Here is a 20404-nt window from a genome sequence, read left to right as displayed (position 1 = left end):
TTCAAGCCTTTTACGGCGTTAACGGTGAATCTGCGAATGGTGCCGACTCATACTAGTTGCATTGTCTTGTCGCATATTATAGTTGCGACATGCCGTCACATTGTCTTATTGTTGCAGTGTTAGTTTCGAGTTCTAGCCATTGACTGCATTAACAGTGCATTTTCATATACTACCCTTGCATAGTGGCATTGTACCGTTTCATAGTCGCCTATCACATTGCCCCATTTTTACATTATCCAGGTTTTGCCAGCAATCTTGATCGCAGGAAAGCTTGGTCACGTTGTATTACTATGGAATATAATAATAATTAATATATATAATAATCAATAATATCACAACGTTGACCAAGCATTTTGCCAGTTGGCAGAAATTTGACAATGCGATGGCACGACAATGCACAGTTGATGGCGTACATGGCTTGAAACCCTAAATTGACAATGTGACCAGGAGGCAATGTGACTGCACGATACAACAAAGAGACCATGTAACCATGGCACCATGTAACAATGCAATGTCACGATGCATGATATAACAGCCCCTTACAAACAGTCTAAAACTATGCTATGGCACAAGTAGACGGCACAGGGCGACTATGCGAAGGCACGACCCAGCTATGCTCTGGCATAACGTGACAGCACAATGCTGTTGCTGCGCTGTTGATGGCTATGAAGCCAAACAACACTGCCACCCATGTGATGCTTAAATGCAGTATTGAATTCCATACTTTACTTTTACTTAAAAATTTGAATTTAAACAAAACAAATTTTCAGCTTGATATTTCACAACTTTTGAACTGCTGCTAACTTTGCCAACTTTTACTGGCCTGTTACAGATTACGAGATGGCGGAATGTTCAACTCTGTGCCGTCCAACGTCCCATTTCGCCTCCAGCTCCCATCATGCTCCTGCTCCCTGTCCTCATTGGGCGGAGCCAACAGTCTCTTCCCAACTGAAGATCTAGAATGCTTTGATGACACCAACTGCGTGGCAAGATGCACGAGGAATGAAGGCGTGACGAGAAAAGACATCGTCACATCACTTGATATGACCTCGATGTACAACAACGACGTGACATCACAGAGGTTTAAACGAGCAGACATAAGAGGCGCCCCAGAATCACTCCCAAAGTCAGAAACTCCAGAAATGCACAGAATTAAGAAAAGGTTCTCCGATCCCTTTGATTTCGGCGATTTCATTCCGGAATCGCCGTTCTTTTTCCCAGAGGATGCTAACTTTGGAGCTCCCCTTATAGACACGTACTTTTTTTATCCGGACCACAGTCCGACTGATCTACAACCTGTGGTGAGTGGCTGGCCAACGGTTACCGGTATCACTGAGGAGCAAGCACTGCATATATGTGAAATGACGATACGTAACTCCTCACTTGGTTTAGCATGTGGAATGGACACGTTACGAACAGATATGTACATCCAAGATGCTGTAGAAATGTGCGTCGGGGATATACAACTGACGGACGATATATCATGGAGTGATCAAGCTATACCACTTCTAGAGAATCAGTGTGAGGCTGCCGTCATTGCCGACAGAACTCTCTGGAGAGTGAATACTTTAGATCTACCGTTGTCGTTGAACATGGTGCCGCCGGAGAACATTGTGAGAGCTTTGAATTGTCCGAACAATTGCAGCGGGCAAGGGGATTGCTCTAAGCTGGGCTGTATTTGCAACCCTGGCTTTTCCACGCATGATTGCAGTCACTCTAATTGTAAGTTTTATTAAATAACATCTCTTGTTTTCTTCAATGCATTTTGTCCATTCTACCTAGTCTGTAAGACAGAAAAATATCAGAGTGAATTATGCAATGCTTACACAAGAATGTTTAATATATCTTGCATTTAAACTAGAATATACCTCCATTCATTTTAATTTCTATTTATGTCTCCTTCTGGAAAAGTGAGAAAAAAAGTAACGAATAGCAGGGTCTATAGCAGATTTGATGAGAGTTTTTGTTTTGGTCTCTTTGTTAAAGCTGATGTACCAGAGCTCATTCGTCTTGAAAACAATGGACTTTGCGACTGGCAATCTCAAAGCTGCAGGAGTGTTCGTGTGAAAGCCAAGGAGTTCCAGTATGGAAGGGCCTTGACATGCCACTTCACCCCAGTTCAGGTTTGTACTTAAATAAATATTTTCTATATCTTAATGTTTTTCTGTAATTTTAAAAATAGTATTTATTTTTTTATGCTCTGTGTATTTTAAACGCAATTCAGCCTCTGGCTGCCAAGTTTGAATGGGTAAAAACCAAAATTAATATTCTTTATCCCCGATGCAAATTTAACATCTATTATATCGTTGCGGTACCCGCTGCCAAAACATAGGATTCTAACTGCCTCTAGCTATCGGGCAACCTCGGTAGTCTAGTTGGTAAGACACTGCTCTAGAATTGCAAGGGTCGTGGGTTCAAATCCCACCCGAGTAACATGCCTGTGATATTTTTTTCACAGGACTCGGGGAAAGTACTGAGTATACAGTGCTAACACACATCGGTGTATGGGTAAAAACCAAAATTGAAATTAATAAGTTTGAATGTGTTTTTTTATATAAACCAATAATAATAATAATAATAATAATAATAATAATAATAATATAAAAAAAAGGATAATTTTGCAGAAGATAAACCAAATCTTTACTTTAAATCTTTGCCGACAAGAGGAAATCCCATTAAAGACATTTATATCCATCATAAAGTTTTTTGTCTAGCCCCTTAGAATGATCAATAATGATGAAGGGAATGTTGCTTGGATTTCTTGTTTTTGTGCCGATAACTTGATACTCAAACTGTTGGGAATTCCTTAAAGGCAGTGGACACTATTGGTAGTTACTCAAAATAATTATTAGCATAAAACCTTTCTTGATTACAAGTAAGGGGGAGAGGTTGTTGATGGTATAAAACATTGTGAGAAACAGCTCCCTCTGAAATGACACAGTTTTCGAGAAAGAAGTAATTTTCCACGAATTTGATTTCGAGACCTCAAGTTTAGAATTTGAGGTCTCGAAATCAAGCATCAGAAAGCACACAACTTGGTGTGACAAGGTTGTTTTGCTTTCATTATCATCTCGCAAATTCGACGACCGATTGATCAAATTTTCACAGGTTTGTTATTTTATGCTTATGTTGAGACCCACCAACTGTGAAGGCTAGTCTTTGACAATTACCAATAGTATCCACTGCCTTTAAATAATCATTGTTTTGGGGTTTCTCCCCAGTGAGATAAAACTTGTCCAATGAGAACAACCCGTGTCATTAACTGCCCTATACTGATTCATATGCCTATTAATTTTAGGATTTATTTTTATAAATGTTCATTTTTAAATGTTTTGGTCATCTCTAAGGCATTGGTTAGCTGGAATCAAATTCAAATCAGGTCAACGTTTTGTCCAGTGCCGTTGACTGGATGCTGATTCTTTATTGTCGGAACTTCATTTGTGGTTGTCTCACCTGTAGGGTTTGGTTAGTTAAGTTGGCATAATATGCAAATTATGACAAACTTCAAGCTAATGGGTTGTAATTGGTACCACCCCTAAATCGAACTTGTCCAGACTAAAAGTGGTTTGCTTTTTGCTCACCAACAAAATGTTTTAAAATATACTCTTCTCATTAACAATTTCTCAGAGTTTTCTCAGGTTTACTTTATTCTTTAAAATCCTTCATGATGCCACCTGTTTTTTCTTTTATTGATGTAGAGTCACGATGATGACGCAGCGGTCTTCCAAACCCAGGCTAGTTACATCAATAAGCGTTCCGTCCTGTGCCGTCTCCCATCAGACGAGGGGGTTGTTTTCAAGTATCTGACGAGATGGGAAGTAAAGGTACAGATCAAAGGTCATGCCCACTGACCTAATGTATATTAAATATTTGCCATCACAAATTAGCATAATAAAAAGCTGGCATTTATAGAGTGCATTTTCGACAGGTTACAACCCGTTAAGATAAATCCACACACTTTAGTACAATTTGAAACAATTTGTATGCAAATACGAAATTGAAAGAGCTTACTTATGAAATGATTTTTGGAAATCACATTCTGAAGACTGAGCATAAAAAAAACAGAAGCCAGCCGTTCTTAAACAGCTCCAGCTGGTCTTTATCAACCGTTTATACACCCCCATGTGACGCACTCTCCACCAATAGGAATAGCGAAACTGTCTGGGGTGTTTATGAATACACTTTTTGAATGTGTGATATTTCTACAATTTCGTTTTTGAGCTTCTGATGGCTTGGCCTGTTTTCATTCAGAAGGACCTTTTGTAGTTTCTTAAACTGTTTTTGAGAAGTTTTCATTTTGATTTGTTGTTTTTGCAGGTGGCGTATGTGGGATCGCCTTTCAGTGACGGTTTGGTCTTTACTGTTTACGACTCATACTGCCAAAAATGTGACTGGAGAGGGATCTGTCAAATGAAGGTCAGTAAATATTGGATTCCCATTTATAGAATGTGCATATTATATATTGGAAATGTTGAGCACATTTTGGTAACCCCACAATGTGTCTATGTTATTAAGTAATTCTCCCCTCAAACTTTCCCTGACCCCCTTTATCCACAAGAGATTTGGGCTTGCTGTGGTCGAGTGGTCAAGTTCACTGGACCGAAGCTCTATTGTTGTCAGAAGCAGTGTCTGGGTTCGGATTCCGGTCATGACACTTGTTTCCTTGAGCAAGGCACTTAACCATATGGCCCCAGGATTTGTTTTTCTCAAGATTTTTAGAAAAATTGTGATGAATTCTCCTGAAAGAAAGTCTATAAAAGGCTACAGCATGTATACACAATAAAAATTACCTATTTTTTTCCCCCAAGGACCAATGCCTGAAAAACGGAATGTTCACAAATTGTCAAATTATTGTAATGTGTAATTTGTCATATTTTTCTTCCAGGCTGGTGCTTGTTTGATCGACTCTGTCTGCCATACCCAAGGTCAAATCAATCCTGACAATCAGTGCCTGAAATGCCTCCCAGATTCAGATCCGTACCAATGGTCCAATAACAACGGTAAACTCATTTGGATTTCATTCGTTTAAACTCATTGAGCTTCTTCCCATGTACTTTGCAGTTCACTACTTGAACCTGCTTCCCTGCCTCATTATTAGCTGTCCTAATTCAAAAGCAATATAATTTGTCATCTGTCTACTATTCATTTTCCTTTTCCATTACCTCTATCTCCCCTTTTTAGCACTCCTCTTGAGTTGGCTCTTTACAGAGAAGTGTGATTGTTAACTTCCTACAAAGAAAGAAACTTTATTGTAATAAATTTAACTGCAACAAAACATTCAGAATTCCAATGGTCTACTCTGGGTTAGTATAATCTAAAGCAAGTTCTCAAAAGAACATAATCTACCTGGCACGTAGATACACACAAGGTGTTATCGCAAACCAGTAACTCACTATACAATGCCTCAAATCCCATATGCAACAAAACACACAACCTTTTCCCCCTTTCTGGCTGAACTTTTAATGGACCTGTGCGCGTTCACCCATTTGGCCAATCACAGCAATGATTGTGGTCGGACAAACCCGGTCATGCGCGTATATTTGGCACGCGCGGCAGAATCGTGCAGAATGTCATTGGGAGTGCTCGTACACGTGTCTTGCTCACGTGCGCGGTGGGCGGAGCTTAGTGGAAAGCCGGAACGGTCCATAATAAGCCCTAGCAGCATTTCAGCATTTTTAGTAGAGCGTCTTGCTCCATGACACAAGTATCATGACTGGGATTCAAACCCAGGAAAATCTTACTCCATACATAGAACAAGAAAAATGTTGGTGTTTAAATGAGTTCTTAGTAAAACTTCCTCATAATTATTTGTTCAGCAAAGTCTTATTTCCTCTCTACCTGCCTTTTGTCATCAGACAACGAGCCCCCCATCCCCGAGGACACTCCTCTATTAACGTTCTTTGTCGGCGACGCCATCAAGTATCAAATCCTGGCTACAGACCCGGAGCAGTCTGCCCTCTCTTACTCTATCGAGACTCAAGACAACGTCAGCGGTGTCGTCATCTCATCCGACGGTACCTTTAAGTGGTCAGCTACGACAGAGGGAGACTATTCCTTTGTTGTGGTTCTCACTGATGAGTGCGGTTCATCGTCGTTGTCCATACTCCAGGTGAGTGGGATTGGTTTGGCCTCTGTCTTCTTGCATGATAAATGTGCCACTACTGTGTCCAAAATAGTTCCCCCTGTCAGGATGTTTAAGCGTGAAACCAGGCTTTTTTCTTCTTCCGTGGCACATGAAAAACTTTTTGGGTCTTTTACAGGATATTGAAAAAAACCCAACATGATTAAACAGCTACTTAGGGCATATTTTTTTTACATACGGCATATTATTATGAGTAATGACATAACTGGGCTTTTTCAGGAATCTTTTTAAAAAGGACCGGAGAAGGGTATTCCTTATTGATTGTAAACATTTTAAATGAAATTCACAGCGAAGATCACTTGTTGCAATTTTTGTTTGAGTAGGTCTTTAAATACAGTTACATACTCAAAAATTATAATAGTAACATTAACAATTCTAAGCTGTTGACTCTGAAAACTCCAAATCACAAATGAACCATGGTGTAAATTTATCTGTTTTCAAACAGGTGCGAGTGGTTTTGTGTGGATGTCGCAATGAAGGTGTGTGCGTGGTACCTTCAGCGAGTGAGTCAGATGTGATCAACCAAGCCGACCTACCGCGCTTTACATGCGACTGCCCTCCGCGGTTTACAGGCACCCTGTGTGAAGTCAGCACAGATGGATGTGTGTCTAATCCATGCGTTAATGGAAATTGTGTTGAGGTCAATGCAGAGTTCTCATGCCAGTGTCATGAAGGTTTCATCGGTAAGCAATAAAATATTTCTTTAAATTTGGTTCATTTTTATTTTTAATGGTCTAATATTTTTATCGTTTAATACAGAGTCTTTTAAATTTATTCCCTTATGGCGTAATGTTTTGACCCTAGGAGAGTCTTTCTAATTGACAGTGGGATACCTTAGATTTTAGTTCCTTTTAAATCAGGTGGAGGTAAAAGACCACTCTAATCAAACACTTGGAATCGATTCTTTTGAAAACCTGACCTCAGCTGTACCGAGGTATAGCTCCGGCTTACGGTTCCACTTCCATCCACTCGTTTAAAGTCACCTATTGAAAGTGCTCGTGTTTTCAAAATAACCAATGAAGCTGAATCTAATTAAGTACTGTTGTCACCATCTGCCTGTCATTTAGTTGATTGAATGCAGAAGCGTATTGTTAATCTGGTTGGTTGGGATCAGCGTTGCTTCCTATTTCCCACTGTATAGCCAGCCTCTGTCTTTTGTGAAGATATTTTTATGGTAAATGAGCCACCAGTGTGTCCGACCTGATTCCTGCTATCGGGTTGATGAGCATAAAACCAGACTACTGAGTTGCTTTCACCCATACACTCCTCTAGATGTAGAACAAATTGCCTGGTGTCATGGCCGAGCGGTTAAGAGCACCGGATTCAAGCACTGGTGTTTAATCAGCAGAGTGTGGGTTCGAGTCCCGGTCACTTGCTACATAAAATTGGGAAGGTAGTGCTTTCTGCTCTACCAGCCAGGCTTCGAATTGATGATACCCAAGCCTACATTCGTATTGACTGTGAAAGGGGTAACCCTGTTTCAGCCCTAGGAGTAGATGGCAATGGCCTCTAGAAAAAATAATTTTAGCCCACACCTTGAAGTGGCCTTTAGGCCTTGTGTGTCTGGCGACTTGCATAAAAAAAAAAATGTTTCCCTTCATTATTTCTTCCTTACTTCTTCTCTATTTAGGAACCACATGCTCTACACCTAGTGATCCCTGTGCAAGCCAGCCGTGCTATCCAGGTGTACACTGTCATGCGAATGAAGCCTCCAGTACACACTACACATGTGGGGAATGTCCATCTGGGTATACAGGCAATGGTGTGAACTGCGAAGGTGAGAGCTGTATATTTTTACATGCATGACATTTTTCCTGTTATAAGTCTGAGTTTCAATTTTGTTTTCCCTGGAAAAAAACAGAAAAATAAATTGTGATTTAATACCCTAAAAAATAAATTAAACAACACACCATAATGCGCAAGTAGGTCAGCCCTTGGACTCAAAAATTATTTGCCTACTTTTTTTCCTGAGGTTTTCTTTCATTCATTTTGCTTTAACCTGGTTGTAAGTGTTTACCATAACCTAAAATATAAAAAAGAACACAGATTTTTGAAAGCAAAGTACAGGATATTTCAATTTTGAAAAAGCAAACAACTGATTATAGCTTCAATCTCAAAACCCATTGCTTATAAAGTCCACACTAGTGCCAATTTCTCAAAGAAATATTATCTGGGAAACACTATCAAAGTCGTGAGGAGAATCACATTTCATGTTGTCCAATACCACTGTTGCTTTAATTTTGATTGCAGCAATCAAAGAATCTATCAAACAGTCTACAAGAACTTCATCCTGAATTTTGTTTAAAGAAAGTGTGTCACTTGAGGAAGTTTATTTTTTCCATATTTGTAGAGGTTGTGCAGTCGTTGTGTCAGTGGGGATGCCCCAGGAGAATGAGGTGTGAACCAACACAGGGGTGTGTCTGTATGGAAGGCTATGCAGGATACAGATGCCATCAAGGTCAGTACACTTCAAATCCCAATCAGGACCATTTGATTTTTCTCTCATGTTTGGTTATTAGGCACCATACCAAATATTGCATTACTTTGCCATTTAGTGGTTTATCAAATTTATATTTCTATTTATTGTCATCCTTGTTTTAATGTACCTATGTTCCCCCGTACTGCAGTGGTGCAATTTATGTCTTTCATCTGTGCAATTTTTATCAATATTTTTACCTTGTAATGCCAGTTGGTTTTTTTAATAAAAATAAATGAATGAATGAAAGTGGCGCATCCATGCAACACCGAGAGAAAAATGTGGTTCTTAGGGAAAACCTGAGGGAGTCTGTCGCTGTGTCTCATAGCTCAGTTGGTAGAGCATCTGCCTGGAGTGTGAGGGGTCTTGGGTTCAAACCCCAATTAGGACCAGTTGATTTTTCTCTAATCCCTTATTTCATTATGAACAGGGAAGTTTAAAATTTCTTATGAATACTTTTGTGGTTTTCCAATCATTCAATATCATTAAGTGTGGTTTTGAATGATAGATAAGCGGTAGCCGTGGTTTTCCTCATTCATTTAAATAATAATAGCCCACCAGAGGTTTGAAGAGAACAATAAACTGAAATACCCTCTTTTTGTGGTAATTCGTTATTTTATTTGTAACAATTGGTTTTGTTAACTTTTCCCCCCCAGCCATCTGTAATCCTTCTTGCCGTAACAATGGGTATTGTGTCCGCCCCAATGAGTGTGTGTGCCCCATGGGTTATTCGGGACCAACGTGCGAAGCAGGTAAGGGAACCAATGAATCAATTATAGCCATTTGTCATACCTACATGCAGGGTACCAGTCATTCGTCATTTATTTGTGATAGGAAGAAGTTTCATGTCATACAAATTGAGTATCGGTGACCAAATATTATATCAAAAGAATTCATTAATAATGCATTATAGTTGGATAGTGAAAATACAGTCTATGAAAAAGGATCATTATGATAAAAAAAACCACATTTTTAAACAGCAGTTTATTTTCTTGTTAATTGTATTTGGGATATCTTATGTTTCTTCTTTGGAAGTATCAAGTAATAAGCCACAACAGCTACTGACTGACAAATTTTTTTTGGGGTGAACAAAGACACATTTTCTAGGGTGGGACTTGAACCTGTTACATGCTGCCGCTCCACCAACTGAGCTCTCATAGCTCAGTTGGTAGAACATTGGCCTGGAGTGTCGGGGGTCTTGGGTTCAAATCCCAATGAGGACCATTTGATTTTTCTCTAATCCCATATTTCATTATGAAAAGGGAAGTTTAGAAGCTGTAAGATAGTTAAAATTTCTTCATGGTTTACATGCCGACGCTCCACCAACTGAGCTCTCTAACTTTTCTTCAGAAAATTTGTTCTTTTTTCATCTGTTTGTAAATATACTTGAACACAAAATGAGTACAGACAAAAAGCAAGAGTTTTGGGTAGTCATTTGATAGTGTGATCAGGTGGAAACTAGACAGAGGTGTGTTTTGTTGTAAACCATTTTAATTATTCCTTTTGAACCATGCATCGACCTCTATTAATGTGCCTCATTTTGCATGTTATCACCCCCACTGCCAATGTTGTACCACATATTGCACTGATAAAAGCAAACATGTAACTCATCAGTAGATATACATCATCATCATTATTCATCGTTTGAAGTGTTCCAGTCGGAATGTAGAAATATAGAGTATCCACAATTGCTTTAGAGTAAAAGAATAGGATGTCTTAATTGTTTACATTTGGTTTAGCACTTGCGAGTATCGATGTGAATGATGACCAGTTACAATGCCTTGCTGAGCCATTAGTGAAAGTTCAATTGGAAATCCTCAGACCGGATAAGAACACAGCGGAATCAAGCTCTGGTGTTTCTGATCAGGGGTGGATTTCACAAAGAGTAAGGACTATAGTCTTATCTAGAGTTAGGACGAGTTACTAGTCCTAACTTAGGACTAGCTGTACGTTTTTGATATCTCTTAGGACTAGTCCTAAGTTAGGACTAGTCCTAACTCTTTGTGAAATCGACCCCAGGAGAGTGTGGGACCTTGTAACTCATTACATGGTGCTATAAAGGAATAGGTCTTAAAATGTGGCTCTACATACCTTGCAGGAGGAAAATACTACTTTTATTGATAAAGTGCTATACACAATATAAGAACCCAATATTATTGTTATTAGTATGGTATTAAAGGGGCAAGCTTTTGCACAGTTACATAAGGGATGGCAAACTCCTGTACACAATTTACATAGAATTGTTTGGCACAAAGGGTACCAGTTTTTTAAATTAAGCATTTAATAGTGACCAGGCAAGTCATTGTACTAGACATTATTTAAATTCACTCGCCAATGGCTTATTGCTTAAATACTTTCATGAATGAAAGTTACAGGTAAATAAATTTTAAAAAATAAAGGTTTCCATAATAAAAATAAATCGTCCAAAAGATGCCCGGACAGATTGTTGGCCAATACTTTACTTTGTTTCATAGTTTGAAAATTGAAGGATTCCTCTGAAAAGTCACCAGAATAATAGGGACAGAATATAAGGACATTCTAGACAACTGCTATTACTACTTTGAAGTCTACATAGCATGTTGATCTGGCTGGGCTACTTGATAAACAACAATATGTTTGGGAAACAAAATGAGAGACACACCTAAAAAAGTTATAAGAAGCAATCTGTTTTGGTCTTTCCCAATTTAAAAACAGCCTTTTTAGAAATTTTACAATTTTTTCAATCATATACACTTACTTCAATTGCAATTTTGTCTCAATCATTTACATTTACTTTATTTTTACTAAGAAGAAGTTCACATTGATTAACGCTAAATCAAAATGTTTGACCAAACATAATGATAGAAGGTACGAAGATAACATAGTTTTTAAACCAATGGTAAACAACTTTTAATGAAACAACCCAACACCTTTTATCTACCCTACTACCCAATCCAACTTTTTAATTCTGGCTGTACTGCATTTTATTCTGGCTTTAAACCTATAGTTGAAATTAATAATGATAATAAAAACACAGTTGTTTTCATTAAAAATATTCCCCATTGCAAACAAATTTTTCCACTGTGGAGAACTGAAGCTGATCTGACTGTGCTGTGATTGGTCGATTACCTACCAATCATAACTTTATCTTGGCTGTGATTGGTCAGTTGCCTTTTGCACTCAAGAAATATTCACAAGGTGTTACCGCATATAACTTCCACCATGCAAAGTTTCAAAACCTACTTATTGCACTCTTCTGAGCATAGCACACATATAAAAATGGACCTTCAATAGCTGTTGATTCATCATTTACCCACTAGACGGAGACCATGGGGGTCATAGTCTTGGAGGCCATGGTCCCTGTTGCCTTGGTGCTTCACAAATCTCTCTTAAACAATAGAAGTGCCCTTTGCAAAAAGAAAATGGCCTTGCCCTCTCATTTAATTCCAGGACTTTGTTCAGGTTGCAACAATCATTTTAAAAAAAAACCCTTGTGGAACAATTATTTGGCTGTATGCTGCAGGAATTTCACTCTATTGACACTTAATTTCAAGCCTAGAACTTTGTTCTGGAACTTTGTTCTGGAACTTTGTTCTGGAACTTTGTTCTGGAACTTTGTTCTGGAACTTTGTTCTGGAACTTTGTTCTGGAACTTTGTTCTGGAACTTTGTTCTGGAACTTTGTTCTGGAACTTTGTTCTGGAACTTTGTTCTGGAACTTTGTTCTGGAACTTTGTTCTGGAACTTTGTTCTGGAACTTTGTTCTGGATGGGGCCTGGCTGGATCCTTATGAAGGGGCAGAACTTCACATAGCCAGGACTTGAACTGCCAGGCCAAGCTCTGTGGCTGAATTTAAATATTGCATGACATTTCAGACGTTTCACAGCAGGCATTCAACAACATCTCATTCTAGATAACTTCTCTTTATGACTCAATGCTTAATAATTGCTCTCTTAAGCCAAGTTAAAAACAGGTGAGCGGCCATAATAACCAGTTACCATGGCAATGACATCTTCTCAAGTAAACACCCCCCTCCACCCCACCTTTAAAAATAAGACTTTATAATAACGATTGTTGAACTTCCACCAACGTTCGTGATGCAACCCCGTGTTTAGATTATTTCACTATTATTAACCAACGTGGTGGTATTTTTTCCCCCTCCCTCTCCTCTCCTCTCCCTTGTTCTTCCCCCCCTACCCTTCTCCCTCTGAATAAAACGCGTGTTCCTGATAATGCGGTAACCCTGTCTTGCAGCACAGTGCGAACCCGGGTGCCAAAACGGAGGCCGGTGTGTCCTGCCCAATGTGTGCACTTGCAAGTACGGCTACTTTGGCCGCCGGTGCCAGATTAGTAAGTTGGTTGGATGGGTTTTTATCTCCTCATACAGCCAGCCTGGTTCCCCTCTGGGGTTATAAGCGGTCCTACCCTTCGTTCGACTTGGGATTGAGCGCCCTCTATGGGGAACTAGGTTGGAGTTTAAGCATCTCTAGGTTCTAACCCATTCCCGTCTCTAGCTCCATTATTCCATGCACGATCAGAAAAGACGAGAATGATAACAACTTACTAATTCATGACTTGTTTGACCCCTGACCCCCTGTCTCTCCCCTCCATGCTCTACAGACTGCCGATAACAACCAGAAATAACTTTGCATTTCTTGCTATTTGTGCTAACAACTACATTAATGTGCATCACACTAGCATTCAATAAGTTACTAATCAATAATCTGTAGGCTAAGTGGACTGCCATTTAAGGGGTCTTTCTCAAACCCTACTTGGGCTCCCTCCGCTCCGTTCACCGTGGCTTGGGGCTCGTCGACTGCACGCTGAGTATGCACTGGTCTTCAGGCCTGTACATTTTTGGAGCAGCGTGTGGTGGTTCGAACATCAGACGGCACCTGGAGCCGGAGCCCAAGCTGTGGTTTGAAAAAGACCCCAGGTGACTGCGAATTCTGCAAATTATTTTTTGGGGGCCATGTTGAACTTTTCCCCTTAAAATTGTTTCTGAAAGTTAAAAGTTCAACTCCTCAATGTGAAGCAAAGCAGAAACTTGGGTCATACTGTGAGAACAAAAAATAGCATTCACACCAGAGCAATTTTAGCAAGGAACCCATGCTAAAATGAAGCAAGGTTGTAAAATTCACAAAATGTACCTCGTGTGAAAAGGCAACAAGATTTGTAGTGTCTGATGAGGTCCCTTGTGAGACATAAGAAACTGTTCCGATCTTAACATTTTGAACAACAAACTTGTGTTTGTAATGTACACCCAAAGTACTAAAAACAAATAAAAAACAAAATAGTGGTTGACATCCTTTGCTGTTATTGGTGGTGGGTTTCTTTATACATAACCATTTCATAACTCTCTCTTCCATTAACGAACAGTGTAGCAAAATAACATTTGGGAAATCAGCAATATCTCCAACAAAATAATCCATAATAAAAAATTAAAAAATTGTTCCAGAAAATCCTAAAATTAATCATATTCACTGTCACTTAATCACATGTTTTATTGACAATTTAAAACACTTTCAGTTCTTAGTCCTTTAAAATTATATTATTCAGAACTTTTTTCTCAAAATGTAACATTAAAATAACATTTATTTAGTGTAATCATGTTTTTAATCAGTTTTAAAGTTCCATGATATTCCCATACTCCCATCAGCTTCCAGCTCTTTGTTATGTTTGAATAATAATAATTGTGCAAGCAATACTTTGTAAAAGATAAGCCAGAAGTGCAAGCACTCCACAAAATCATAAAACAATTAAACACCACAAATTTGGACTGTTAAAGGAGTGACCCAATTTAAACTTTATCTGCTCAGAACTACACGATTATTCGTGCATTTTGTGTGGATTTCAGGGGTCTTCTAAGTTTTTGTTTGGCAAAAAGAAACCTTCATTTGTCAATTTTATTTAATGACCTTTTGATCATTGCACAAATGAAATTGCAATTAAAGACCTTATATCACTGAGCAGACGATTTGTCCTTTAACGAAGTCATTTTCAAAGGCTAAAAAAAACAAATAGTATAGAAACAAAACAATAGATAAAGAAGAAATGAATACCATCGGGAAAAAAATGAGTGGATTAGACTTGCTCACAAAACTTAAAAATTTAAAACATTTAGAAAAAAAAACCTTAAAATTGCCTTTACTTAATTTTTAAAATGGGGTTTCAAAAAACCCTGGAATATTTTAACAACAGCGACAAAAAGAGCATGTTTGATAGATAGCCTGAGCCCATCAGATCACCATAGACACAGTTTCCATTAGGTTACTGCACGTTATTAAGTTTGGCACCTGCACTCATTGTTCTATTACTTCATGCACATCCCTATAAGTGATGCCCCTTCACAAAAAACACCAATCTAAAGGGCTTGTAAAACATTATTAGGTAGCATGTGTAGTATTGTTTCTATTTTACTTCAAGTGAAGATGACCTGGCAAGTTTATTTATTTACTGATGTATGTCTTTAAAGCCATCTTAAAGCCTGGTTCAAACTTCCGGCAAACGCTTTATTCAAAGGGAATTTGATGTTACAGCTCTGTTTTTGCTTTGAATATTTCAGAAGATTCTAATTTGTTGCTGTGGATTTGTTGCGTCAAAATTTGCATCGCATTCACATTAGCAGGAAGTATGATCGAGGCTTTATAATCGAAGGGGCAAGGGGGGGGGAGGGGTTCACAATAACCACTTTAGGACATCATTTTGGAGCCTTGTGTAAAATAACACAGACAAATTTCAAGGAGTATGTTTTAGTAACTGGGCTTCTGAAAGTGCTACATGCAGCAAGTAGTTTCACATGTGAGTAATAAAGACTAACAGAATGGTTCAACATTTTCAGAAGTGTACAAACCGTACACTTGAGGTACACTTCAGATCTTTATATTCTGGGGGGGGGGGGGGTGGGTTAGCTTTTGAAAATGTTGAACCACCTTTCATGTCCATTCCATGCATTGCACCATTTACTTTTAAAGGAGTACAAGAGTTGCGTACTAAGCTGAGTCTTCATTTTGCCCTGCCATCGAGCCAAACTTGAGTGTGTTTTTTAAACACCAATGGCACCTAACGTGATAATATCTTTTTCTAACCAATTTTGGGGACATTTTATACATTTTAGTGACTTGTACAGTGAATTGTGCTAATGGAGGATACTGTGTGACGCCAGATACGTGTACATGTCCTCAGGGTTACACTGGGCCTACCTGCAATATCGGTAAGAAATCTTTTTTGACAAAATTAAAATCCCAATCCTAATTGTTTTAGACTCAGGATCTGGGCCCAATTTCACAAAGCCTGAACGCATAAAAGCTTGCTAAGCATAAACAAATCTTGCTTAACAGAAATTGGTTACCAGCCAAAGTTCCATCAAATTTACATTGTTGCAACTGGTGCCCTACTAATTTTATGCTTAGCAAAGACATTTGCTATCCAGTATTTTCTGCCTAAAGGATTACAATGCCTTGGATCAGACGAGTTAGTCTTTGAAAAGCGTTAGAAACCGTCTGTTATAAAATGCATATGTTTAGAAAGGAATTTTAAAAGTAGAATATAATGATCCACACAAGTATCACTTGAACGACGTGAACTAACATTGTCGGCCATTTTATGGAGTCAAAATCTTGACTCCACAAAATGGCCGACCGTGGTTCTTCGCGACGTAAAAGGAAAACCGTGCAATTTCGAGGCATGTTTGTGTGGATCATTATATTCTACTTTTAATTAAATTATCTATCTAACCATATGCATTTCGTAACAAACGGCTTCAAACGCTTTTCAAAGACCAACTCGACCGATCCAAGGCAACGTGTTCCTTTAAGCAGCACTATGAAAAAAGTCACTGGGGTGTGGGTTTGAATCCTGGCAATGACACTTGTGTCCCTGAACAAGACACATACCTACAATTTGCTTACTGTTTGTTTGTTTGTTTGTTTGTTTGTTTTGATTTTCCCAACATGGGAACTTGGTCGAAGCTCCCAAGGATATAAATGCAGAGCTTGCCACAACCCATCTCTCTCATCCAAGCATTGAAGCTTCTGTCATTCAGGGGTATAATGGGTACCTGAGAGCATAGATTCTTTTGATTGATTTAGATTGGTGCACTACATACTTGTGCGGGCAGCACAGGCTGCATGTTTTCAAGTTTCTTCTGCCAAGACTGGGACTAGAACCCACTCTCTGCTGATCAGAATCAACAGAGCTTGAGTCCGGTTAGCTAAGATAAAAGGATAATAATTTTTTCAGCCAATGTTTAAAAAGTTAAAAACCATAAAAACGTAAATGATATTGCACCTTGAGATCCCTATACAAAAATTATTAACCCTAAAAAATATTGATGATTGACCACTCAGTAACAAAACACCACCAATATTTGAAAAGTCATAGAGGCTCTACACTTCTCATCTATTTGATAAACAAAAGAACCCAGTTTTGAATGTTGGCAAGAGGAAGTACCTAGTTTGGCATCGGCTGTCACATCTCATTGTGCTTATGGTAGGAAGTAAAATTGCTGAAGTGTGATTTGCAAAGATTTATTAATCATGGTAAAATATTGAGATTTTATTTATTCTCTCTAGCCGTGTGTAAGCCAGCCTGCAGTAATGGTGGTGCGTGTGTCCGTCCAAATAACTGTGTGTGTTTACGAGGTTTCCAGGGTTCACAATGTCAAACTGGTAAGCAACTTTTTTTTTTAAAGTAAAAAATAATTTGTTAATATTGCACCCATTCCATTCATATAATTTAACAATGTCAATTTGATAGATGTACAAATTGCATCTGGGGGATACAGAATATTAACTGGCAAAGGTTGAGTATTTGAATACTACCTGGTGATTTGCCTGTGGTCTTTTTTCTCATGGGACCCAAGGAAAAACTGAGTAAACAGTGCCTATGCACATTAATGCTTGTGTAAAACCAAACATTATTGTCAATTTATCAAGTATTTATTATCTTTGAATAATGAGGCACCTGCCTGGAACAGTTTGTGTACAAAACAGAGTACCAAAAACATTTATTAAAGATTTAAAGTAATATTTGAGTAATTTTTAACAGCTATACTTTTATCAGTTGGTGAGAGACAATTTTAGCAAGTAATCTCCATTTGTTTTGTTTTTACTTGTTTCCATAGCGATCTGTTCACCCTCGTGTCGTAATGGTGGTACGTGTGTACGACCAAACATGTGCTCATGTCCACCTGGATATTCTGGACACAACTGTGCAGTAGGTAAGATTGAATTAGTTGGGATTGGTTTGGATTAGTCAAGACTACTTGGCTGAGTCCCCAACATTGAGGATTTTGAGTCTATGATGTTTTCATAACAACTTGACGAGATGAAAAAACATAAGTTTTGAATGATATTGTTGATTAAAACCACCCATGAAGTGATATAAACTAATAAGTGTTTGATCACATTACATGTATATGGAAATGGCCTTTTGAAAGAATAATTCTTATATTTGAAAAAATTTACGGAAATGGAGACATTTAAGTTTAGGTTTCAGGTTTTTCCATACTGTAAGGCAACTTTAACAGAACTTTGGTCTGCTCTCTTTACAAAGAAGACATAATTATAAATATATAGTTACAATAGTTTGTGACATAAATGGATGCAACCAAATGCTTTTCCAGCTGTGCATGACATAACTGGAATTCCCTGGCAGTTTTAAGGGCCACAACAGATTTGTCATAATTCAAACACCATCTTAAGACCCATCTTTTCAATCTTTCATTTGAACCACATTGATTTGCTAACAACCCGCGCCTTTGAGTTGGTCTCAAGATACTGTGCTGCATATAAATTATCTGTTATTATTATTTTGTATATTTTCAGCAAACTGTGAGCCCCGATGCCAGAATGGTGGGCGCTGTGTCAAACCAAACAAATGTTCCTGTCCATCAGGTTACAGAGGGAGGAAGTGCCATAAAGGTAACTAACATGTTTGTTTTATAATGATGTAAATTTATATTTAAAGATAGTGGGTTTGAATCTAACCCATGTGAATGATCCAAATGAAAGATTACAGGAACAAATTATGAAAATAGACTCACAAGTGTTCAAGATGAACTGACTTTGTTTATTTTTGAGTTGGTTATTAGTGTTGGAAAGTGTTTTATGTTTTGTTCTTGATTGCAGTTTGTCCAGCTCATTGTATGGTGATTTGAGTTTGTTAAGTTATATGTTGAGAGATTTTGAGTTTTTTGAAGTTATATGTTGGGAGAGATGATATATTTATTGCCTGAATGCAATGAACATTTAAACTTAAAAGGATTTTCATTTTTCCCGTTTTAGCTATTTGTGTATCAGGTTGTCGGAATGGAGGTGAATGCATAAAGCCCAATGTGTGCATGTGCAAGACAGGTTATAGCGGTTCAAACTGCCAAACACGTAAGTTACCTTTACATTCAGGTTACAAAGCCTTTAGATTTATCTCTCAGCATTTGGCTTTAGAAAACAATCTACCATCATTTACTACCATGCAACTTCCTGATTATTTAATTGGCAAAAGCTTAAGTGATTATGTAAGTTCACTTTTAATAAACGTCTCTACATACAAACTGGTAAAGGTACAAAGTGAATTTTCATTTGAAGTTGTTGATGGCAAGGTTGTTTTTTCCAGAAACTTAGGCAGCTTTTATCATGTCCATATGTCTAAAAAGTTTTGTATTTGCCCCTAAAAGGAGACTTTTGAGACGCTGGCGGCAGCAGACATAACGGTCCCTTTTTGTGACTCTGAGAATGCGCGCACATGCTCAGTATTGCGCGCGTAGGTCTGAGCATGCGCACTACTGTGAAAAAGGACTGTCTAAAAGTCTCCCATTGCTAAACCTATCATGATAATATCTAATGACAATTATATTGGATTTTCTAAATGAGCGATGGTTGGTTTTTTAATCTTATCAAATTGTTGTTGTGCTCTTTTTAATGTTGTTTTTGTGTGTGTGCTCTTTTTAATGGGATACGTTGCCTTGGATCGAGCGGGTTGGTCTTAGGAGGGCGTTTGAGACCCGTTTGTTATGGAATGCTTTGCGGTTGGATGGATGGTTTGGGAGTGGATTATGGTGGTCCGTGCAGGCATGCCTTGGAGGTGTATGGTTTTTCTTTATGCGTCGTGAGCTGGCGTGGTCTGCCATTTTGTGGATTCAAAAGTTTGACTCCACGGAATGGCCGACCGTGTTTGTTCGTGACGTAGGGGGAGGACCGTGCAGTTTCCGGGGGGTGTTTGTGTTGACTATTCTGCTCTACTCTCGAACTATCCTTCCGGCCGCATGCAGTTTAAAGTAGCGGACGGTCTTGGGCGCTTTTTGGTGATCAACTCGACCGATGCGGGGCAACATGTTTCTTTAAAGCCATTGGACCCTTTCGGTTCAGAAAAAAAAATAAAAGTTCACAGATTTACACATAACTTACAGGGTTTACAGAAGGCAATGGTGAAAGACTTCTCTTGAAATATTATTCCATGAAATGCTTTACTTTTTGAGAAAACAGCAAAACAATATAAATTCTCGTTAACGAGAATTACGGATTTATTTTAAACACATGTCATGACACGGCAAAACGCGCGGAAACAAGGGTGGGTTTTTCCGTTGTTTTCTCCCGACTCCGATGACCGATTGAGCCTAAACTTTTACAGGTTTGTTATTTGATGTAGAAGTTGTGGTACACAAAGTGTGGGCCTTGGACAACACTGTTTACCGAAAGGGTCCAATGGCTTTAATGTTTTACTGTCACAAATTTGTTGCCTGTGTGTTTATACATTTGCTATTTCATTTTTTTTATTTTTTTTTTTTATATAATAGTAATGTTTTTAATG

The 20404-nt window shown here is 38.4% G+C and overlaps 1 protein-coding gene across 1 annotated transcript in view; it reads left to right on the top strand.

Moving 5' to 3' along the window:
• Positions 1 to 20404, top strand: part of LOC139940159 (von Willebrand factor D and EGF domain-containing protein-like) — an 82890-nt gene that overhangs the window by 58968 nt on the left and 3518 nt on the right. Inside the window, exons 14-29 of the mRNA XM_071936448.1 lie at positions 833 to 1722; positions 1987 to 2123; positions 3699 to 3824; positions 4318 to 4416; positions 4886 to 5000; positions 5856 to 6109; positions 6588 to 6825; positions 7773 to 7919; positions 8493 to 8600; positions 9275 to 9370; positions 12851 to 12946; positions 15714 to 15809; positions 17170 to 17265; positions 17721 to 17816; positions 18424 to 18519; positions 18883 to 18978. Coding sequence (XP_071792549.1) covers positions 833 to 1722; positions 1987 to 2123; positions 3699 to 3824; positions 4318 to 4416; positions 4886 to 5000; positions 5856 to 6109; positions 6588 to 6825; positions 7773 to 7919; positions 8493 to 8600; positions 9275 to 9370; positions 12851 to 12946; positions 15714 to 15809; positions 17170 to 17265; positions 17721 to 17816; positions 18424 to 18519; positions 18883 to 18978 — 2786 coding nt within the window. The remainder of the gene's footprint in view (positions 1 to 832; positions 1723 to 1986; positions 2124 to 3698; positions 3825 to 4317; positions 4417 to 4885; positions 5001 to 5855; positions 6110 to 6587; positions 6826 to 7772; positions 7920 to 8492; positions 8601 to 9274; positions 9371 to 12850; positions 12947 to 15713; positions 15810 to 17169; positions 17266 to 17720; positions 17817 to 18423; positions 18520 to 18882; positions 18979 to 20404) is intronic.

The sequence above is a fragment of the Asterias amurensis genome, chromosome 7 (genome assembly GCF_032118995.1).
Source record: "Asterias amurensis chromosome 7, ASM3211899v1".
NCBI lineage: Eukaryota > Metazoa > Echinodermata > Asteroidea > Forcipulatida > Asteriidae > Asterias > Asterias amurensis.
The sequence above is the reverse complement of the archived record's forward strand: the minus strand, read 5'-3'. Positions and strand labels throughout refer to the sequence as shown.